The sequence below is a fragment of the Cygnus olor genome, chromosome 1 (genome assembly GCF_009769625.2).
Source record: "Cygnus olor isolate bCygOlo1 chromosome 1, bCygOlo1.pri.v2, whole genome shotgun sequence".
Taxonomy (NCBI): Eukaryota; Metazoa; Chordata; class Aves; order Anseriformes; family Anatidae; genus Cygnus; species Cygnus olor.
Window position 1 is genome coordinate 198,426,211 of NC_049169.1, and position 22,751 is coordinate 198,448,961.

Here is a 22,751-nt window from a genome sequence, read left to right on the forward strand (position 1 = left end):
TTAAGACATAACTAAGCAATCTTAACATGTTGATTACACCTTGTCAAGCATTTCAGGCTGCTCCTCTATACTTAACTAAAGTAAGTATTTTCTAAAAGTATGGGTCTCCAGCAACACCACTGAATTTCGGACTGTGATAGGTTTTATTTTATAACATCTTTGACGGTAGTATTATACAGGAAAAGATTTTCTTTAAGTTGATTTTTGCTTGCTTAGTTGGAGAAATGTAATTGTTTCGGATCCTTTTCAATGTCATCTCTCAAAGGTTTCATTTTTAATGTACAATTTTATGGGCAGCTGAATAATAATGTAGAATAGACTGCCTTTTTACTTCTGGCACTATAATACAAGTCTAACAAAATGTAAAAATGCTTAGCAGTAAAGCAGGCAGTTATTTTTGTCCTGATGTGCTACTACGGCATTTTATTTTACCTGCATGTGTTTGGTTATAACAGATTCTCCATCGATTTTATCCAATGATAACATTACTAATGCAATTGGCTCTTTCTTGCAGTCCTTCCGTGTTTCTCAGATACCCCTTTACAAGCAAATTGTTCTGAAGTCAAAAGGCAGATTCTCATTCACCTCAAGGCACAAGAGATTTGCTGAAAGGAAATAGTCTGTATGAAATAAAATCAATTGTGTTTTTATCTGGCACTTAGCACGGCAAGCTCCTGCCATAGTTAATATTATAGATGTCCAAATATTAATCATCACAGTGTCTTACCTTACTATTGCATTCATTATTACTCTGATATTTCCTTTTCCTGAGAATCATTGCTTTTTCTTTTGTTTCACCTCTTTCCATCTCCATTTCTTTTACTGCAGCTAATTCAGGGCTTCCAGAAAAGCTGTATTACAGCCAAGAACCAGAATCAGTCAGCGCGGTTGTTTTCAACTACTCATAGTGATATAGCTTTGTATCTCTTTGATTTAGTACGTTGAACTGAGAGTGAGAAGTTTGTAAGTATTAAAAGTTGTGTCAATTCAGATGAAAAAGTGAAATAATGCCTCTCTACTAGCACTGAGGAAAATTTGAGCAGAAAGCTATTTAAACTGCAATAGAGCTGTATGATTCAGTGCTCGACTGGCTCTCTGGGTGCATCATCTTTCTGCCTCTGTAACTCCCCCTCAGATGTTTTCTCCTTGCATCTTCTTTTGATTGCATATTGCCTAGGGAGGACATTCAACCATGGCTTTTATCACATTCCCTTAAATTTTCTTCTGAGAATTTAAGCTGGCTGGTCAAAGACATATTGTTGCCCACCTGTAGCTTAAGTGGATGTGCTTGGTTTTGGAAATTTGGCTGCTGTGTTAGAAGTTTCCCATTTAACAACCCATTATCTGAGTTTCCCATTGAAAAGTTGTAATTTTGTTTGCAGTGTGACAACTAAGAATAAGATGTTCAGTCACTTTGAATAAGTATCTGACATAAACTGCTGTTGACGTTCCTGCTTGAGACCCAAGCCCTCTTTATTAAGAACCTCTGAACTCTTCCCTTGACATAGCTTTTGAGTAGTTGTGTGCTTCATTATTTCCCTTATTAAAGCCTGGGCCAGTAGGTAACAGTTTGTGTCACCTGTATGTACTTCTCAAGGTCACTGATCTCCTGCACCGTGTCATTCTTCTAGAGGTGTTCTGGGTTTTGGAGTTGATTATTTGGGCTTTTCTAAGATCAGAAAGTAGTAGGTTTACAAAAAAAAGAAGTGTGGAAAAAACATATAGGATCTGTAGGGTTTTTTTTTTTTTTGGTTTATGTTTGTTAGTTTTTTTTAAGTCTACCAGAGTTATAAGTTGGTAATTGTACAGCAGTAAGTTGTCATTAATTAGAAGAAATAAATATTGTAGCAAGAGTTAAAGCCATTCTGGGGCAAAAACTTGTTTTGTCATGTTTAGCAGAGCTAAAGCATGTGGCTCAGGGGGAAGTTGTGCTGAACTGTTTTTGGTGTGGGCATTAAAGATGAAAACGAAAGACTTTAGTTTTCTAATGCAGAGGTTTTGAAGAAATGCTAATATTTGGAGAAAATTAAACTATCATTAATAAGGATAAAAATACCATAATAATGGAAAAAAAAAGCCAATGAAAGAAGTGTAATCTGAATATAAAGATGTCATTGTGGTAATATGTCTTACATAGTAATACCTTACTTTTAGTATTTGAGCAGCAGCCAGCTAAAACGATAACTTGTCCATGACAGAAGTCCTCCTTTAAATTTTGTTTTGTTTTGCTTTGTTACCCATTCCCAGCTGCTTCATTATCCTTTTGGTGGAAGTTTACATTTCAAAAATTCTTAAAAATTCGTTTGCCTTTGACTGAAAAAAAGATTTTCACAGAATGTGTCCATTTCTTTGTAGAAGCCAGTTTACAGCAAATGAACAAACGAGCCTGTTCTGTTGCCTATAAGATGACTTCCCTGTTTTAGAGCAGTAAATGAAATAAGCCTACCTTTTTAAAAGGTGTCTTGTTAAAGAAAACATACTTTTTTATCATTTCTCTGCATAGCAGAAAAGTTTGAAGAATTTGTTTCCTAAAATTCCAGGAATTTTAGGGATAAATACCCTGCCTAGGTGTGGTTTATCTCATCTATCTTTACCCTTTCTGACTTGTGCTGCTGAGTTAAGCTGTGGTTCTTGCAGTATCCCCTTACAAGAATGGCTTAAGAAAAGGGAAACACAACTTTTATGTCATTCCCTTGTTCCATTGGGATTTATCTTATTTTCTTACCTTAATTATGAAGTTATGTCTGCATCCTGAATAGCATCCAGTCAGTCTGCTGAAAGATATTCAGCAAAACCAGCTACCCAGTATTTGCTCAAATAGATTCCTCTGACTAATTGACAATGAAGTTTAGCAAGACTCAGCAGGGAGTCTTAAGATGTTATTTAATATACTTTTGAAGGTCACTTAGGTACAATTCCAAGTTGTTTTCTGATACATGCTTAAATAAGACCCAGCAAGCATGCTACTAAGCAAGGGAAGTAATATGACTGGGGAGCAAAGTAATTCTATGTGGAAAGGAAACTGAAATGTACTACCAAAACCGTGGAAAGTATTTGTTTCCCCTCAGGAATCTATAAAATGTGGGGCAAAATGCTAAAAGATACCATTGCTACCAGTCTTTGCACTTATATACAAAAAACATTTCTGCTTTGGAGTAGTGCTAATTCAAACAAGGAAAAAAACAAGAAAAGGGACCGGTAAAGCACCTGTTGTCTATGGGGTTTCATTTCTCTTTGGATGTGCTGTCCTCACAATAGGCTTGTGGAAGAAAATGAACAGTAGAGCTAACAGATGAGTGAAATGCTTCAAGCAATGATGTTCAGCACATGGAACAAATTTACTGCAAGGCAAGAAGAAGCTGACTCTGCTCAACATACCTAGGTTCATCTTTGGTTTACAAATTATTGACAGTTTGTTTTAGCTTAGTGGTACTTATTTTTCCAAGCTATAAGAAGACCTGCAAGATACTCAGCTGCAGTTCCAGCAGGGGCAGTGTGGTCCAGTGAATTCCCTGCAATGGACTCTACACAGAGCTAACTGAAGAACTGACACTCATCTATGCGTTACAAGCATGTGGCATTCTGGATATCACTCAAATGACAATGGGCATTTAAGTAAGGTCTTATCCAAATGGAAGAGTGGCAGGGGGTCAGAGTGATTACCCTCCCTTAGCAACACTACTTTGTACAGAGCAAGCACATTCCCAATTAGCATCACAAATTGATTGCAGTCTTGTGTGAGTTCATGTAAAAATGAGTGTAAACTCTTCTTACCCATCCGTATTGGTAGGTTAACAAGAGAGCATTCAATATTTGAATAGCAAAATACCACATTTAGTAAATACTGAATTAAAAAAATAATCAGAAATTGATTGTCAATCTCTTAAAATGAGCCCCAGCATGACATCTGTTGCTAAGGATGGGGTGGTTTTAGCATGACAGTTGCAACTAGCAGGAGGTCCTGAATGCAGACTTCTAATGAGAAAAGCCCTTTATTTTCAAAATAATTTCCTAATTTAGAGATAAGGAAAAAGCATTTATGTGCCAAAAGTGTGGAGTTTTTCTTTCAAACTTCCAGAAATTATAGACAGATAGAAGGTAAGCCTTTGAAGACTGTAAAAGATACAGGTAGCAACAGTATATCTTGAAAATATTTGAGAGCTTTTCACTTTGTATTGAAAACAATTAGCAATAAAGAAAATACTCAAGGCCATCAAACTATAGCTTTTCTGCCGCTTTGGGTACTGGCATCCTAGTGCTGCTTTTTCTTTTCAATAAAAGTGAAACATTGCTTTGAATTCTCTGCTTTCAAATTATTTCTTAATTTTTTTTTTCATAGTTGGAATTAGTCACTCCAGGCATCTTCTTTGCTGGTGCTTCAAATAAGCATAAAAGCTAAAATATAATGGTGCCTCAATGTTATTCATGATTAGTGGCTTGATAAGCTGATCCTCGCAACAGGCTTTCAAATGTCTTTCTAATGTTTTTTAAAGTTTTGGAGAGGAAATGGCTTGGTGGTGGTAGTTTGTTGTTTCTTCTGAACTGCTGTAGGTCAAAATTAGCAGTTGTATAAGTTTTATTTGTTTCATTTCCTCTGCCCCCACCATGTACAATGAGAGCAAAATTAACTTTGAGTCTTGAGATCCATATGGAACCGTATGAGAATGAAGTCCTCCGTGACTTAATTATAATGTCCTCAGTAGCCTGCAGGAGATTTAGGACTTTGAAGATCTGTTGTCATAATGAAGTTGTATTGCTTTAACACATCAGAGTAACCAGCATGAAACTACTGTTTGTTAATAAAATTATGAAAAAATGTATAGCATGTTTTAACCTACTACATCCCTGTGATGTTACTTTTTCACATGAATATTTTATTTTCGTTTTACATGATTTTCCTTTCTCTAACTTATTGAAATATTGCAGCTCACCCTGAAAAGGAAGATGCTCATGAGTGACTGTATGATCTGCTCATGTGGATGTACTTGATAAATTCATGCCGTAAATGGAAGGGATGGATAAGACTTTGTCATTTAATTAACTGGTTGAAGCTATGCTCCAAGTACTGTGCCATGACTGAGGAAAGGACATACTCATTATGCTTTTCAGGCAGAGGAATGTTCATCTTAATAACAATATACAATATAAAAAAAAGATGAAAAATATCTTTGATAGAAGGAGGATTATGAAGTTCAGTGTGTTATCTGTAGTGAATAGTTAGGGGACTTCTGCTAGTGGTTAGAGCTTTGATCATCAAAAAGAGATACCAAGCGTTACTTGTCTTTAAGCTGAAATCACACTAATTCATATTAGAATATTGGAAAATGCAAATTTTCATTGATGAGGGTAATTGAGTTGGCTCACCTGTGGAGGCAGCACATCCTCTCAGCAGGGATAGCGTTCAGCTCTGTATGAGCCTCTTAAGTTCTCGCTGAATCAAGTATAGGTGCTCACACACACAGTTTTGCATGAATGAGTGTGTAGAGTAATTCTGTTTGTGCTGCATCTGCCAGTGCCATGTCAGCATCCAACATGCAGCCTCGGACATCAGGGGACTCACCTGGGAAATCGCTTTAATCTAATGCCCTTTGTATTTCATATTTTCATGACACGTGTAAAAAGAAGGAAGATGATACTTCTTTCTCAGTCTGGCTTGATGATTGTCAGTCTCCTGGGGTATGGGAGCTGGCAAGCTTGACTTCTCTGAGACGTGGATATTGTGCTGGACTCAACAATATAGGAAAACGTTAAGCACCATCAAAATAGATCTTTCTTTCAGAGTCTGGAAAGGGCATAAACATGGAGATGACTGAATTCAGGATCCCAAATCCCCATGAGAAACCAAATTGTAGGTGCTCAGGTCAGTTACACTTGTGGCTGTGTGTGGCAGAACACCAGCTCCTCTTTGGGGATTTTGTCCCAGCTTGCCAGGACTTCACAATGAGCGGTGCTGTCCCTTGGTATCACCATCATACAACTTTTGGGTAACAGTACTTTATGTGATGAAAAACAAAGTCCTATTGTCCTTAATCATCTGTTTATTTCTTCATTATGCAACTAAGTAAAGACATGCTACCAGATTTTAAGTTTATTTAATTATTTCATCTGAAATTTTGCCTCCTTTTGATGCCTATTTTTTGAGAACAAAAGGAAGATTGACCCAACAGTAACAGGTGGGGAAAAATAAATCTTTTTTTTTTTTTTTCCCCCTGTGGGAAGTTAGATAATGGTTAGACATCAGTACCATGCTTAACTCTCATCTCGGATAAGCTATAACTGAAGGCATGCTCGCTAGACTTCCCAGGTTTTCACATCTTTATTTGGAATGTCACCAGCAGGCAGCGTTTCTACTTTATGTAGTTGATATTTTCAAGGATGATGGCAGCAGAGATTGCAATACCTGCAGATTAAAAGATGGCGTTGTAATACAGTAATATCTTAGTGTTGCCTTTTATCCTGTGGGAGTTCATACTGCTTTACAAAGTGTATTTACTCACGGCTGTTTCATTGTCCACATAAAAGCATTACAAGAGCATTATGGTACAGTTTGGAAAATACAATCCCTAAAATCGAATGCAAAGCATCTGAGGATAGCCAAGCAAGGTATCTGATTCACGTAACAGGAGCTCAGTTCCTCATATACCATGTAGGCACATGGACAAATATGAGTAATTCTCTTTGATATTAGAGTTCCAGGGGAGCTATTAAAGCTTGAATAGCTACTGCAATGATATTAAAGTTTATTACTTTCATATTGTTTTTTATCCGTCACTGTCAGGGTGCCTTACAAAGGAGCTCACTATCCTTATTGCCATCCTGCAGATAAGGAAGCTGAGCATGAGAGGGGAAGGGGTATGCCCAAAGCTACTAAACAGACCTGTGCAAGTGAAATATGCTAAAAACAGGTTTGCTAAGCACAGATTTAAAGCTTTATTTCTAGGGCTACAGTTCCTTCCTTTTGCTTATGGAGACACAAAATTCCAGGAGGTACAATCACACGCCATGGGGGATTTAGAAGATGTTTGAGAGATTATGTTCTGGTACTTTTATAGCATTGAAAATCACTTTCATTGACCGTTTCTTTAGACCAGTTGCATTCCTTGTCTCCTCAGAAACTAAGAGAATATTCATTTTCCTGTCTAGGTGCTTTCTGGTTCTTTGCTGTCTTTTCTCTTCAGATAACAGAGCACCAAACAAGCCCTTATTTCTGAACAGCCCGACCATATCTTATGCAGATCTGTCACATCACTGGCTCTTACAAGTACCTTCTTCAGGAAGGGTATTTAACTCATCACGGGACAATTTCTGGCAGAAGGGACAGTAAGGAAATTAGGGATGGTTTAAATTTTAAACCTAAAAAAAAAATTCTCATTTAAACAATCTTTTTTTTGACAAACATGATACTATTTTTGAAACCTGCACTATTTCTTAAATGAATAAATGATAAAGGAACAGTTATCTTGAATACTGTTGCTTAGCTTAGGACCAATTCTAACTCAATATAAATTCTGTAAAATTTGTCATTAAAGTAAAATGGGATTTTTTTCATCAGCCTTAGTGAACTTATATTTTTCCCTATCTTTCTTAAGTTCCAAACCTGAGTTAATGGATATTTTTCTTTGAAAAGTTGTGGCATTTAACAGCCACAACACATGCTTTTCATAAGAAATGATGGAAGTTGCCATAAAAAGAAATAATTCAGTATTAAAATGTTGTGTTGATGCATTCAATTCACTTTCATGAAATATACAGCTAAAGGAAAATACATTTTTTTGGAAAAATGTAGATAACGAGAACGTTACGCTTCTGTGACCTTGCTGCTTGTTTGCTTCCAAGTGTAAATAAAGTGGTCCAGTTACAGGATAGGTGTATGTATTTAAGGTGCATTTAAGTAATATAACTGGATATTTTCAGAGTAACCCCTTAGATTTTTTAATGAAATTAAATACTTGATATTCACTTTCATGCAAATAATTAAGTGAATATAGACTTCAAAAGAAATTACCTAAAATAAGACGACATAGCAATGATGTTGTACCTGTTAGCTGTTTGTCACATGATAGGTCATTGTTATTGTTAGTTTAGTAGACATTTTCTTCTTAGATACTGATGATACTGTGAAAAAATGGATGAGTTTCTGTGCCTGGCTTTTGAAGTAAATAAGAAGAGATAATTTTGTGAGAAAGATAGTGGCTACTAAAGTGGAATGTTGATAATTAATATATTCAAAGATTTATATATATATATTTATCTTTTATTTAGTAGGAAACATTCTATCTTTTTGTATTCTTCTGTTTTAATGCTAGAATTTCTATCTGTGAAATTTTGAACTGAGGAAATACAAGTACTTAAAAGGTCAGTAGTCCTGAATTAGACACTGATTATTAAAAAGCAAACAAACAAAAACAGCGAACAAACCACAAAACAAAACAACGAAGCAAACACACAAAGAACACGTGGAAACTCTGTTCGTTTGTTTTCTGTTCTGATGATGGTAACTGGAATATGCTGAAGATAGGGGAGGGAGGAATCATAAAAAAAATCCAAAGGAAGCAACAAATCTTGGGAAGTTATAAATGCTGATAGTTACTCTGACGCCAGTGCATTTCTTAAGGGTCTTATGTCCAAGGCTTCCGACGTCTGTGAAGAGTAACGTTTGTATTTCCATGGAGAAAGGAATAATTATATTCCTAAATGCATATGAAATAGTTCTAGGTTAGACTTTTGTTATTGTAATTTTCTATTCAGGTCCTAACAGATCATGCCATTTTCTTTAAGAAATTTCTAACTATTACTAAATATGAGTCACTTCAGGCAGCTATCTGGAAACTTATTGTGAAACAGAAATGAAGCTTACCTCTCTTTACATGACAAAACTATAGAGCTTTGCACAGCCTCTGTGCTGGAAGGGCAGAGTCTGGGAACAGCAAACTCCATTTGCCTTACTATGATCAGGAACCTGCGGTGGTCCTTTGTGCAGTCCCTTACCTGTTGGAGGTTTGAATATATGAATTAGCTGCATATGCAGTGAGAAGAGATGTATTGTAAGGCCCTTAACATGCAGGTGTACTGCTCTGGCCATGCCTGTGCAGGGATTGCTTGATTCAGAGAGTTTGCTCAAGCACAGCAGTGCCAGTTGGCCAGTTTTACAATGGGTAGGTGATCAGAGTGTAAGGTGATGATAATTTTGATTTTTCTTTGAATTACCATTGTATTATTATTGAAAATCCTACTGGGAACTTCAAACGAGACCATAAAGGTGAAATTCACCTCACCAAATCTCAGCCATCTGAAATTCAGGTACCAGATCCAAATACCTTCAAGCACCTGGTCATCCTTTGTCAGCTCTGGAGGAGGACAGAGCTGCAGACACACGGCCATGCCTGTTCTGGGAGCAGCTATGCATTTGACAGCCAGGTTTCCCCACATGATGAAGCAAGCTGTTCTCTGAACTTCACCTTGTGAGGTGAAATGCCAACAAATTAGGATTAAAAACATCTGTAGACGACTGCATTATGGCCTGTAAGCCATAATTTAATACTTCATCTGCCTAAGCCTGTGATCACAGTGAGATGAACCTGCAAGTGGGTCTCTCTGTGAGGCCAGGCCATTTGGCAGCTTGGTCTTTCTATATCATCATCCATCAACACAGCAGGCTGTAACTGTCTTGTGCCTGTAATGCCAGCTGTTGCAAAGCATTGTTTTGAAAATACATTGGTCAGTATGATGGTTGTCTTTTTATGGCCACAATTTCTGAATTTAGTTTTAATATGTGGCAGTGAATTCACAAGCTATTTATTTGCATGTCAGTAATAATACAGTGCACTCAGGCACAGTGGCTATTGATTGTACCAAAAAAATCTCAGTTTTCATACCCCCAAAATAAGCAGGCAAATTTGGATACTTATAAACAACATGAAAATCCAGTCATTTGCTTCATTACTGCAGCACCGCTGACATCCACACCACTATGTGAACACATTTTCTTCCCTGTGGAAATCAGCTGAAGTGATATAACAATTCCACAGAAGCTGTACATGAGGAAAGACAGCCGTGTCCATTCCCATGATGTCATTCCCAAATCCTACTCGGTGTCAGAGGTTACCACAAAGAACTGTATTTCATGAAAGTTTTAAGGGTTTGATCTAGAGTTTTAGTCTGTATTAGAATGAAACAGATACCTCTGAATCTGGAGGGAAGGAGAAAGAAAAAAGAGGAGAGTGAACGTTTTCTGCCTGAGATCTCTGTGATCTCTTTTGCCATCCTTAGTACGAACTCCTCATTCAGCCTTTCTGGACATACTTTCCGGCATCGTTATGTGTTTGGTCTCACACGTGTCCTGTTATCATCACTGAAAACTGGGTTCTGAAGACAGGTATCAGAAACTTGAAAGCAAATACCAGCTTTTGCTCAGTTCATATAATAATCAGGAGGTATATAGTGAATTTTTTATTTTCAAGGGTGAAGGCAAGAAAAGCTGCTTTTTATGCAAAAAGACTTTAACTTCCCAGGTCTTGTTTTTGGCATGAGATGGCAAAGTAGCCATGTGTCACAGCTCACCTGCGGGGAGGGGGGCAGTGACCCCGCTTCACAAATCCCCATGATATATACATAGTGCAGCCAAGGAAAAAAATGGGGAATATAGAGTGATGGCAGTGAGGGGAGGGAAATACAATTTTCCAGCACCACTGGAAGCAGCATGAGTGATTCTTCAAGGCTTTGCTGCTGCTCCCAACTCTCTTCTTTTCCTCTGCTTCCCATGACAAAAACATGTCTTGTCCTTGAATGAGCAACATTCATTTTTGCTTGCACTGCTGGGAGCCCTTCAGCTGTCTCAGAGTAGCAATTTATTTTAAGAGACTGAAGTAGAGGGGACAGTTTAATAGCAAATTTATTTCTAGTGGATCTATAAGATCAGATGCCTGAAAGAGACTGATTGGCAGTGGGAGCAGTGTCAGTACTGTAATTGTATTAGATCATCCATTTGGAGCTCAATATTGGTATTCTGCTGCATACCTTACACTCATTTGTTGAATCTAGCTGCACATTATACTTGCTTAAATTGTTGTGCTAAAGTACATCTGATGTGATTTGTAAGTATCAGTAGCAAAGCTGAACTAAATTTACTGCAGAGACCAATGAATAAATGCAACATCTCAGATCTAACAGTCTAGCCAGGTGTCGTTTGTGAGCCCACGGGTTATTCTTCACTGAACATTGAAATACCTTTGCAGATAATTCAGTGTGCTGTGCCAAGCACCTCTGCACGTTAGCTTCAGGAAGGCCTCTTGGTGTTGCAGTTCCATGCGAACTGCAGCACGAGGGATTTCGTAGGGCCTCACGGCCTGGTTTGCCTTCCATGCTGGCATCCAAAAGGGGTGCTTAGTGAAAACATAAACTTTGAAGATCTGATGAAGGGCAGACATTACCCCTGTGTGAACGGGGTGAGGAGGCTGAGAAATGTATTTACTACTACTTTGGCATTTTACTAGGTGTAAGCAAGTTGCTCTAAGTGGTCCTAAGGAAGTGAGTCAGGGGAAGAATTGCCTTATAGGCACATCGCTGCCACTCCTCCCCTGCCCCTGTAAATCTATGCCTCCTCCTGCATGTGCTTGTTGTGACACTGAATTTTGTTTAAAATTGGTTGCAGGTCCTGGAAATTACAGTTATCTCCGATATCATTCTTTAAGCTTCTTTCTGCATAAGGAATAAAGAGAATATAAGTTACTAAGCTCTTGAAAACAGCTTTGAAGCCTGTGCTGCAAAGTGCTCTAAAAGATGAATTCCACACCTTTGAGATATGAATGTGGAGGGCTGGGGGAAGGAATAGAGCCCCTGGAATGGAGCAGGTTGTTAGGGCTCTGCTCTTTGCCAAGACAGTGTCCTTTATTACCTCTCGTTGTGAAGGGCACGGTTATTCAACCCATCCTCTGTTGAATGACTCTAGGCCTTCCAAGTAGCATGAGTAAAGCAATCATAAACAGGGAATTGTAGTGAGATGGCAAATGGAAGGTTAGATGAGAAGGACCTTCTCATTAGTGATAATGATCGTGTTTTTCACTCTACGGGGACCAAAGCCCAACCACACGATGTATGTGGTTCTCCTGCACGTGAGCTGCCTCCTTTTTTCTCTCCAGTGTGAAAATAGAATTTGACACTTTGTAGTACAACTACAATTTATTTTCTCCTTTGTTTTGTTTGATTTTGGTTTTGAGATTGAACTGCTGTTTAGAAGCATACATTTAAAGAACTTGTGTTAAGAAAATGACTTTTTTTTTGGTGAAAATGCAATCACGTTTTAAAAAAAATTATTTTCTCTATGTCTCATAGTCTTTTGATGTCTCAAAGAACAGCTAAAACAAAGAGCACCTCAAACTCTATGTTAATTAGCTTTTTTAGCCAGAAAAAAATAATTTTCTAATTCACAATTATGTAATACCAGGATCTTTATCTAAATCTTTTTTTTCTTAAACTTCACTCACCAATGTGTACATTTTTGCTAAGTGTGTGCAAAGCTCTGAAAATTATTCACAAAAGCTTTAATTATTTGCATTAGACAGTTTCTCTTCAGATTAATAACAGGTTTCTACTTGGTTTTGTGTTCCTTTGTATATACGTATCAAAACAGTTTCATTTCCATTGCGGAGCTCTCAAGGAAGGCATTTTTTATATGAGGGGGGAGCACAGGCTGGGATATTAAAATAATAAGGAGGATTCAGGCTGGTATTTTAAAGTCCCATTTTGCCTGCAGACAGAATTCTTTGACTGACATTTAATTGTAGGCATTTTTTTTTCCTCCTGAAAGGGACTCATTCCTTGCCATATCATAGGCAGCTGTCTTGTTAAAAAACAGTTTTGTTTTATACTTTTAAGACAATTTTATTTTGGACAATTGTCCTGAAAATGTATGTCAAGCACCCATTTCTAATATATCAATGCTCTTGGAAAAGCGGTAGTAAAGAGGTGGTGAAACTTTTTATTCCCCACAGAGATCTCACTGAAATTAGTTCAGCATGCAAGTCTGGCTAGTAGTATACTGATTTTGTAATAGGGAAAGAAATTAGTAAAAGAAGAAGTGCTTTAAAATGAACAGAATAAAATTAATGCTATCTCTCCACCGGCTTGATATGTCCCTTAAGAAAATAGAAACATTCTGCTATATTTCCCCTGGGTCCCCCAAAGCCCCAGCTGACACAAATGTGTTACTACATTATTGAGACATGCTAGAAAATTTATTAATACTAGTTTTTGAGATTAGACAGCAGAGTTTAAAGTAGAAGTAATGTGTTAAAATCCTTTATATCTTTGTGAGATGCTGTGTTCGTATGGCTCTTGCTCTTTCATTAGAGCTTTCTTTCATTCAACATTTTAACTGCTGGCCAAAACCCAAGTCTGACATTAATATTGTAGGGCTTCTGTTTTCAGTTGGGATTCCCAGAGCTTCCAAACCAGAAAGTTTCGTGACTGTTGATAAATGTTCAGAATTTCTTCTTGACTTGGTATTTTGAAACCTATGTATGGCTGGGAAAATCAGGCTCTGTGCCTGTCAAATGCACCTTGTATACTTCTCTTGGAAACTGGGAGAAGAAACTGGCCCCATTCATACCTGTTGAGGACATTCTTTGGTAGATAATAAATAGGACTTGCATTTCCCTTGGATTGTTAGAGAATACATAAGACCTTGAAACATGTTTCCAAACTTCCTCCCACAGCAATACCCAGATTCATACAAATACATATAAGTCAAACATTTGACAAGATCCAAACCAACACACAACATTTTGCTTGCCATAATCTGAAGCAATTATAAACTGTAGTTTTTCTTTTTTTCCAGTTAAAAAGTATGAAAAATATTCTCATTATTTGTAATAAAGCAGAATGTTTCAAAGCAAACAACTATAAATTAATCAGTACCTTCTAAATTCTGGACACATGTAGACGTCAAAGAGGTCTATTACAAAAATTGAAAATCTATGCTTGATGAATACACCAGCAACTCAAATTTGCAAGATAATAAATGTGTAGCCCTCCCCTATGCCTCAGAAGATCACATTAAGCATATTCATTAGCTGAGAGTCATTGCAAATGTACTTCAACTGCAGTTTTCAGTTACTTACCTGTTGTGCATTGCTGTGCAAGTATCGGTGCAGCAGAGTGATGGCCTGAGCAGAATTATGGCCACAAAAGTTATAGAGGTGGGTACTGTGTTAACTTTGATGTAATTCCTTTGTCATTCTATTCAGCTTTGTCCTAGATAATGTGTAAACATTTTATGTTTCCAGTCTGTTAGTGTCATACTCATGCAGTGGAAGAAACTGTTTGTCATTGAGTAGGTCTATCATAACAGTGGGATAAAAATTTAGGCTCATCAATTTTTGAGTGTCATGGTGTTCTTAAGGGTTCCCAAAGGATACCTTCATCTTTACCCAAGCTTCCTCTGGCCTCATTGTGTCTCTCATATCTCTGTGGAATCACAAAGAGTTCATGAACTACAGTCATGGCAACCAAGAACAAGTTAACGGAGTTTTCTTGCCAGATCTGTGCATTACATAGTTCTTTCAAATAAGATGGGTTGGAGAATCCTTTATCCTTCTGTGGTCTTGTACCTTCAGCCATACCTCTTTTTTATGTGGTATCTCTGTAGCAAGGGTTTTTATTATGATGTGTAGCAGATGGTGCCTTGTGGCAGCTACCTGGTAGCAGCAGGTAACTGTTGTGCTGTGCAAGTGAATTTGATTATCTTCACCAGACAGGACTGAACTCCTTCAGCTCATGATCATTTCAAAATTGGAAGTGTAGAGAAGTTTGGTATAGCAAAGGAAGAGCTCTTAGCAAAATAGGTGGGATGATGTGTTGTACCACATCGGAAGCCAAAATATTTGCTACTGCACAGCGGTATGAGCATTTACTAAACCATGTCTCTGTTTTCACGAGCGTATTTGCCTGTGCAGATTTCCTCAAGTTGGATATTCTCAATGGAGAACATTAGCAATAACATAATTTGGCTATGTTGCCTTTCATAATCAGATTTGTCAGAATTTGAGGCAGTCAGTGGCAATCGGCCCCCAGCAAAGATGCTCTGCAAATGGAAAATTCAGCCTGAGAAATTATGAAGTCAATACACGCTTTCTAGTTTTCATCCTTGCGTGTTATGTGAGGATTTCCGTCCTGCTTGGGCCGTTTGTTTATCACCATAAATGTTACTTCCAAAATATTTAGTTAGTGGAGGAGTTGCTCTAAAGCCAAACGTTTTTGGTATGGCTTAAGAGTTAAGAAGGGAGGTACGGAAGAACCAAAACATATTATATGCTAATTTTGGTATTCTGGTGTTTACAGCAGTTTTCCCCATTCCCTTTCTTTCCAATTGCTTCCTTCTCTCGATCATACTGGGGTCTGTGCTCAGCTGGCCTTTCAAATCTATTTTCTAACAGAGAAATGAAAACGTTACATGACTCACTGGCATATCTAAGTTAATACTAGGGTGTCTTGCCCAGGGTTGCCAGCCAAAGGGGTTAAAACCAGAAGTGGTTCTGCTCCTCCTGTAAGGATGGGCTGTTTCCAAGAAGGGTCTGGCTTCAGGAGGTGAGGCTGGCCATGCCGTGCCACCAGGCTTAGTGGGCCTTGGTTTCAGACTTGCATCTTGGCAGAACTAAGTTCTCATTCAGCTAACCAGGCAACTAGTACAGTGACATTTCTTACATTGAATGCAATTGTATAGACCAAGAGTTTTCCAGAGACAAGTCTGTAGATAAGTGATGGAAATGTTTGAGGCTGCTGAGTTGCCAGTAGGTTTTGTGTCCATTTTGAAGACCTGTATGTCATTTCATGTTATTAATAGTGATGTATTTTTTATCAGTATCTCCTGAGCAGCATTCACCATCTCCTTCCACTCTTCTGCCTGAACTTTATTCTTTTGGCTTAAAAAAAACATACAAAAGTAAAAAATCTCTCTGTACAATTTAATATTTCTCTGTAATTTGCGGGCCAAGTTTATTTACCATGTAAGTACTAGAAAACTTTAACTTAGAGCTATGTCAGCTCATACAGAAATTAAAAATTAAAACTGGGTATCTCACATGAGCATGAAAATGTACCTCACTCACAAATAAATACATACATCTATGCAGTGTGTATAATCTATACCACTTGTATCTGGATAAATAGTGAATAATAAGTTATGTATTTGTCACAGTTTTGTTTTTCATGAGGATGTTGAATGTGCAGCCAATATTGCTCTTCTTGTGTTTTAGGTGCTGTAGCAGTTCTGATCCCTCGCCTGGACCTGGTGATTTCTTTCGTTGGAGCTGTCAGCAGCAGCACTCTGGCACTGATTCTGCCACCTCTGGTTGAAATCCTCACTTTCTACAAGGAAAACTTAAGTTTGTGGACGATATTCAAAGACCTTTTCATAGCTGTCATTGGAGTCGTCGGCTTTTTAACAGGGACGTATGTGACGGTTGAAGAAATCATTTACCCTGCATCCATGGTTTTAACTAACACAACTGAGAGCATCTCTGCTGATTTAAATGCTACAAACTTGGTGGTTGGCTAAAAGTAACAACCAGATGCCATGAACTATTTTGTTCCTTACCGAGAATCCAAGATGGATGGCAGACCTGCACGTGGGACAAATTACAGTGGATTTTAAGTGAATTCTTGAAAAATTGCATGCAGCCCTTTCTCACTCTGTTGTTTGTTCTTTCTCTCATTACTTCAGATCTGCTATCTGAATAACCCCTTTGCTCTCAATCTTCTGTGCTCATCTAGTGAAAACTGGATTGGCGTCAGGATTTAAAATATATACAATGATACAGGAAGGTAATATGATCTTAGATTATTTGCAAAACAGAGGAAGGATTTTCCTAAGGAAGTCAAGATGCTTTCCTCCTCAGAAAAGGTGGAAGCCAGTCCATCCATCATATCTCTACACAAAGTCTAGGCACTACTGTTTTCCCTCTAGCTCTGTTTTAAGGGCTCCTGTGGGAGTTCAGTGATGCACAGACCTTCTCTTGGCTGTCTCTAGTGGGATGCACCCCAGTGAACCAGAGACACTGGTTTTAGAAATGAAAACCTGTGTTTTTTATTTCCATTCTGGGGACTTTGATGTTTGCCTTGGAAAAACTTCCGGGTGGTTGCAGTTGTGTAGCTCTGGTCCCTGGAAGCTGGTTTGTCTGGAATCACGGTGCATTGTGCAGAATGACAGTCACTCTTGCTCAGTCTTTTCACGTTGGCTCCAAGGGGAGTTCTTCAAGCAACGGGAAGCACCAAATCCTCCTAGTACAGGCTAGCGTAACAGACCACTTTAGTTGGTGGGTTACATGACAGTAAGCATAAAGGCACTTTTTCATGCTGACAGTCTGAACATTTAAGCTGAAAAATGTACAAGACTGACAGAGGGGCAAGGCTCAGAGGTAAAGACTGGATCCTTTATTAGAGCAAAGAGAGCCAGGTAGGAGTGGTTTTGCCATCTTGCTTGATCTGTTACTATCTGTTTGTGTACCATGAGCTGCTCAGCATGGCCAGACCCTTGCTCCAGGGAAATGGCATCCATGGAGCTCTGCAGAGCCATGGGGGTAGGGCTGTCCCGAGCAGCTTCAGGGTTCATGATGGTAACTTCTGCTTGAGAAAGAAAAGGATGAAACACTACTTTCTAGAATGGAGCTTACGCCATACTTTCACACATATAAGCTGTGGGTTATCTGTGAAGAAACTTATAATTCACAGCACTGTAAGTTGCAGGGGGGCACAGAGGGTGTCTGCTTTGAAGCCTATTTTCCCTAGAGTGCCCCACCTGCCTGCAGGCTGTCTGAAGGTGTGGGCTGTCTCAGGACTTGCTTTCGATTACTGGTACTGTGTAGAGGGGTACAGCTTATATGAGATATAGGGCATACATGTGAAAATGATATTTTTTTAGCAAGTAAGTATTTATCTCCTTTGGATTTTGAAGGAAATGTTACAAAATGTTGTTTATTAGAGCAATATTACTTTCTTTAATGAAGCAAAAAACATTCAACACCACAAAAGATAATATGAGTAGTTTATTTTTGTACATTTTGGTAACTGCTGCCCTAACCCATTTTTTACACTATTACTTTATCCTTAATTTCAAATGTATAAAATGGTATTTTTTCCTTTACATATTGCTATGTACATATTGCTAAGTCTGTAGACTAACTATATTTCTACTGGAGCGTATAACAATTATTTCTGCATGCTTATGTTCTGCCTTAAATGGGATCTAACATGCCCTTTGCTAATTTTTGCTTCTTTTGTCCATTTTGGAAGGAAAAAAGAACATGTTGATAAGTTGGTAATTGGGTAGAAACGAGGTCTGTTCAGCAAGCCTGCGTGCTGAGTCCCCAGCCAGAATCCTGATTTTCAGGGCTCATATTTGACTTTTTGGCTCACACTGCAAAGATGATTTTCACTCCAAATGCCAAAGCTATATTTTTGGTCTTGTTTCCTAAAAACACTCTATATTTTGTAAAATAATAGAACTGTATTTATCATAGTCCTTTCTGTTATGAAGAAATTCCTTTTTCTAAGGAATATATTAATTATAATGTTCCTCCAAGACATATGGTATGCCAAAACCTCTTTATTATATTCATACAAATGAAGATAAGAATATATATAATATTTTGGTTGCTTTCTGTATATTCCTCAGAAATTTACCCTTTGGTAATCTACCATTTTTCATTACAGTGCTAAAATAATATAGAGCTAGATATATCTATACTTATTTTTTCTCTTCAGAGTATTTCTCCAGTCATCTACCATGTGGTGACTGTATATGAGCACTTTCATCTCCACTGAAGGCATTTCTGATAGGGATTTGTTACAGCGTGTAGTTTGAACTGTGTGTCCTTGTTCAAGCAATAGTTCTGAGCAATGTTCTTATTTTTATTTTAGCGTGGACGAAGTTAAATACTTCACAGGCACTTTGAAGGGCTGAGTCTCAGCTGGTTTAATGCTATGGTATTAACCTGTTGTATGAAAGTGTCACTGAGGAGCAAACACAGGTAATTATCAGAGAGGCAAAAGGTAACTTCAGCTTTTTGTCTTCAAGGCTTTTTAGTCTTTAAGCTATTTTGAAACACATTGAAGATAAATGTTTCAGTCTGCTTGGTAATAAACCTGCTGTGTTCCTAAACCATACACTACACACTGATAGACTGTGTTTCTGTGCAACGTATTTCGCTTGATACTAAATATTTCTACATGGAACATTTTTAATGGGACCAATAGGATTTAAATTAAAGCTATTTTTCCCGATTTGCATCTGTCTACCCACGTGTGTTTGGAAAATAACGGATTGTCAAGTCCATTCATATCATCTGTTCTTCAGTGATTGTGTCCTAGTGAACACCTCTGAGAAAGTCCTTCTGCCTGGGTGCAGAAGAAGTTGACCAGCTCAGAGTTTGGTGGTAATTTTTGACAGGTGCAAGGGAATAATGACGTGAAGATTTGCTGAGATGGGTCCCTATAGCATAGGTGAATGCAGCAGTTTTTTTGAAATTCAGGCCACCTGTTTAGAAGCTTGATAGGTTTGAGGAATCTAATGTGAGCCATCAAACTTCGGATAAGCTGGCCCGAATACGAAGCCTTACAGATCTTACTACCATGTCTGACTGGGGAGCAGCCTGTCAAGGAGCAGATTTTCAGACAGATGTATTGCCATTGATTGACCAGGTATGAAGTAGTGTTTTTATGCAGTGGGTCACTGTTGCCATATCTAATGGTGTATCTTTTGCATCTTTAAAATGTTTATTAATATATTTTATACAATGTTGATTTTCTCCTACAGTGTAGGATTTTCATTACTTTAACACTCATGCAGGGCTTTGTGTGGCCTGCTCTTTCAAATAGAAAGAGTGAGGAATCAGAATATCTTGCTCTGGATGCAACTAAAATGTCACTAATAGAACTAGAGAAGAACTACTACGTCTGAATAATAAGAGTGTTCCTGTGAAACATTGCCAAAGATTTAAAAGATGGGAAATCTGACAGAAACCTCTTCTGAATAATAAGAGTGTTCATTCAGCTTTTAAAGTACTGTAATATAAAGTTCAAGTTAAGATGCAAGGAGTGAAACTCCAGATTTAATGGGTATGGTTTACATTAATATATATTTAAGAAGGAAATGTACTTTAGCACAAGGTAAATTAAACTGAAGAATGTGATTGGCTTATGTTCTTGACAAGGAACAGAAAGTTATTGTATTTATATACTGAACATGCACTTATATTTTACAGCATGATATTGTTAACCATTTTAATGTAATCATTAGCTGCACTATAAGTAACTGGATCATTTTCTTGTCTGTAACTGTTCATCTTCAAATATTGGGCAAAGAAGAGGGTGGGTTCACCTAATGTTCTGTAAATTAAATCTTCTGTATCAATAAAGACAACAATAGTAATCCTCTGGTAACTTACTCTTTTCCTGGATATCACCACATTACATCACTAGAAGAAATAGCTGCTTTAATGCAGAATTTACCTTTGTTTTTATTTTTAAGTTATCCAAGGAAAGGCAAGCAATTGACAGGGGACTATCAGACATGCTCAAGAGGTGAAGGTTCATCGATAATAAATCTCACTTCAAAGTCATAGGGGCACTCCTTAATAATCCCACTTCCACTCCAAGGTTGTTCATGAAAGCACACTTAGCATCTTCATGCACATTTCTGCATCTTTTCAGAAGTGCTTTAGTAAATGAGATAATTCCTAACTGGAGAAAGGCAGCCAGGAGTTTCCACTGAAATTCTAGTTCACTTCTGAAAACTGCAAAGAAAAAGCCTTTTTTTTTTAAATAAAAAAAAAAAATAGGACAAACCCTTATCATAGTTGGGTACGTACTTGGCCTTCACTGAAGTATTAACCTTGCTTAAGTATTGAGTTTTGGATAATTAGGTATGGAAGAAATCAATGTGAAAGTTCTGAACTTTCTAACTAAAATTGAAATTACTGGTTGGAAACAAAATCAGAAGTATAAGCTTTCATGTGCTCTCCAATTGTCAGTCACAAATTTGGAGTTCTGATTTTGCAAATATACTTATGCTCCCCATTATAATACAAGGCATTTCAAAGGTGTGTTCAGCTGGGCATCCAGAATCATTCAACCTATTACCGACTTGCCTGAATGAACACAATTTAGACAGAAACTGTGTACAAATGTCCCTGGGAGTCATCCACCAAAAAAAACCCCACAACTGTTTTATGAGTAAGACACCTAGAATGTTCTGAAGCTCCCTTCTCACCAGCAGAGAGACTGGAAAGATGGATTTCAGACTCCCTGCAGTGAGGAAGAATTTGAATCCCAGTTTCCCTAAAGGATAAGCAAAAGCAGACGTATGCTCAAATTATCTCCTGGGTCTAGCTGTTAGTGATGTGTATTTCTAGAAGCTGACTTTCAGCAACACTCCCACTTCTGAAAGTCCAGAACTTTAGTTCAGGACTAGTCAGAACTTTAGCCTGAGTTTTCGGTTAAGTTTTATAAGCACTTACAATAATTGTGTCTGTTTATTTCTTTAAAATAATGGCCCTAGATGACTAGTTATTGAGAACACTAAATTCCAATATTCTCCTCTAAGATGTGGAGAACAAGCAATTTCTAAGAAATGCACATTGCAGCCATCAACTCACATTTTGGATTATTTTGTATGTCTCAGATATGTGAGACAAAACCGCTGCTTCACAAATGTAAAACATGAAGTGAATCCAAGAATGCAGATTTCCTTTTTCAAGATTTATTTATTAAGATGAAAATTAATATTTACTAAATGTAGTACATTGGAGGGAAGTTAAGGAATAAAATCATTTAATAATTTTCCTCTCTCTCCAGTTTGAAGCCCTAATCTTGCAATGAGCTTGACACATATAGACAAAGAACTTAAGAAGTATCAATACGAGTATTCAAGCATAGGATCTTTTGCCCACACATGACACGGCCCATTTTTTCCAGGACAGATGCCAATAGTGAATCTCCTCTAATGTTCACACAGGGGTAGCGTCATGGTACTGCACACATACCTGTTCTTGTGCTCAGCAAGGAGGGCAAGCACAATCTTTAATTCCTGGTTTGATTAATCTATTTATGAGGGCATGAATTCAAATTACTGAAGCCAATTAACTCTTTTCAGCTCTGTTATAGCACATGCACACAGAAACAAAGTGTTATTTTGGGAGCACCCCTATATATATTTGCCTTTTTTAATGCTTGGTGCACAGATGCTTAGGGAAAATTGATTGTTCTGCATTCTAGCAGCTTTCCAAAATGGTATTGCAAGCACCTCAAAGTTCAAATAAAACATATTTTAAAAGTATCTTTTCCACTGAATGTTGGCATAAAAACATATTGGAATGTTCAGAGTTTATTGATCCTTTTACCACTTTCATATCTGATATATTTGCTTTGCAGAACAGAACTGTTTTTGTTGTTGTTTCCAACTGCCAGACCTGAGAAACCAGAGTTCTGGGAAGCCAAGGGCAGTTCTCTGCTTTTCAAACTTCATCACCTTTAATAAACTTGTTGTGAGGATTAGGTAGTCTCTTAGCATTGTTTGTGCTACACCATCTTCTTCAAAGCCCATGACACTATTGCTGTTAATGAGTTTATGTTAATGCAAATTAGTGGAGCAACTCTCTTGGTTCATGAGGGTGAGGATCAGCCCGTTCCCATAACTGGGCAGGCTCTGGGGGACATCAGCCTGGCCTCAGCAGACTTACTGTCAGTGAAGTGATTAAATA

At 37.8% G+C, this 22,751-nt stretch overlaps 1 protein-coding gene across 3 annotated transcripts in view; it reads left to right on the forward strand.

Annotated features, from left to right (window-relative positions):
* The window catches only part of SLC36A4 (solute carrier family 36 member 4), an 85,875-nt gene extending 65,457 nt beyond the window's left edge, over positions 1-20,418 (forward strand). For all 3 annotated transcript variants that reach the window (XM_040544260.1, XM_040544261.1, XM_040544262.1), the window contains one exon: positions 16,251-20,418. In XM_040544260.1, coding sequence (XP_040400194.1) covers positions 16,251-16,552 — 302 coding nt within the window. In that variant the 3' untranslated portion in view covers positions 16,553-20,418. The remainder of the gene's footprint in view (positions 1-16,250) is intronic.
* Positions 20,419-22,751: the final 2,333 nt, after the last annotated feature.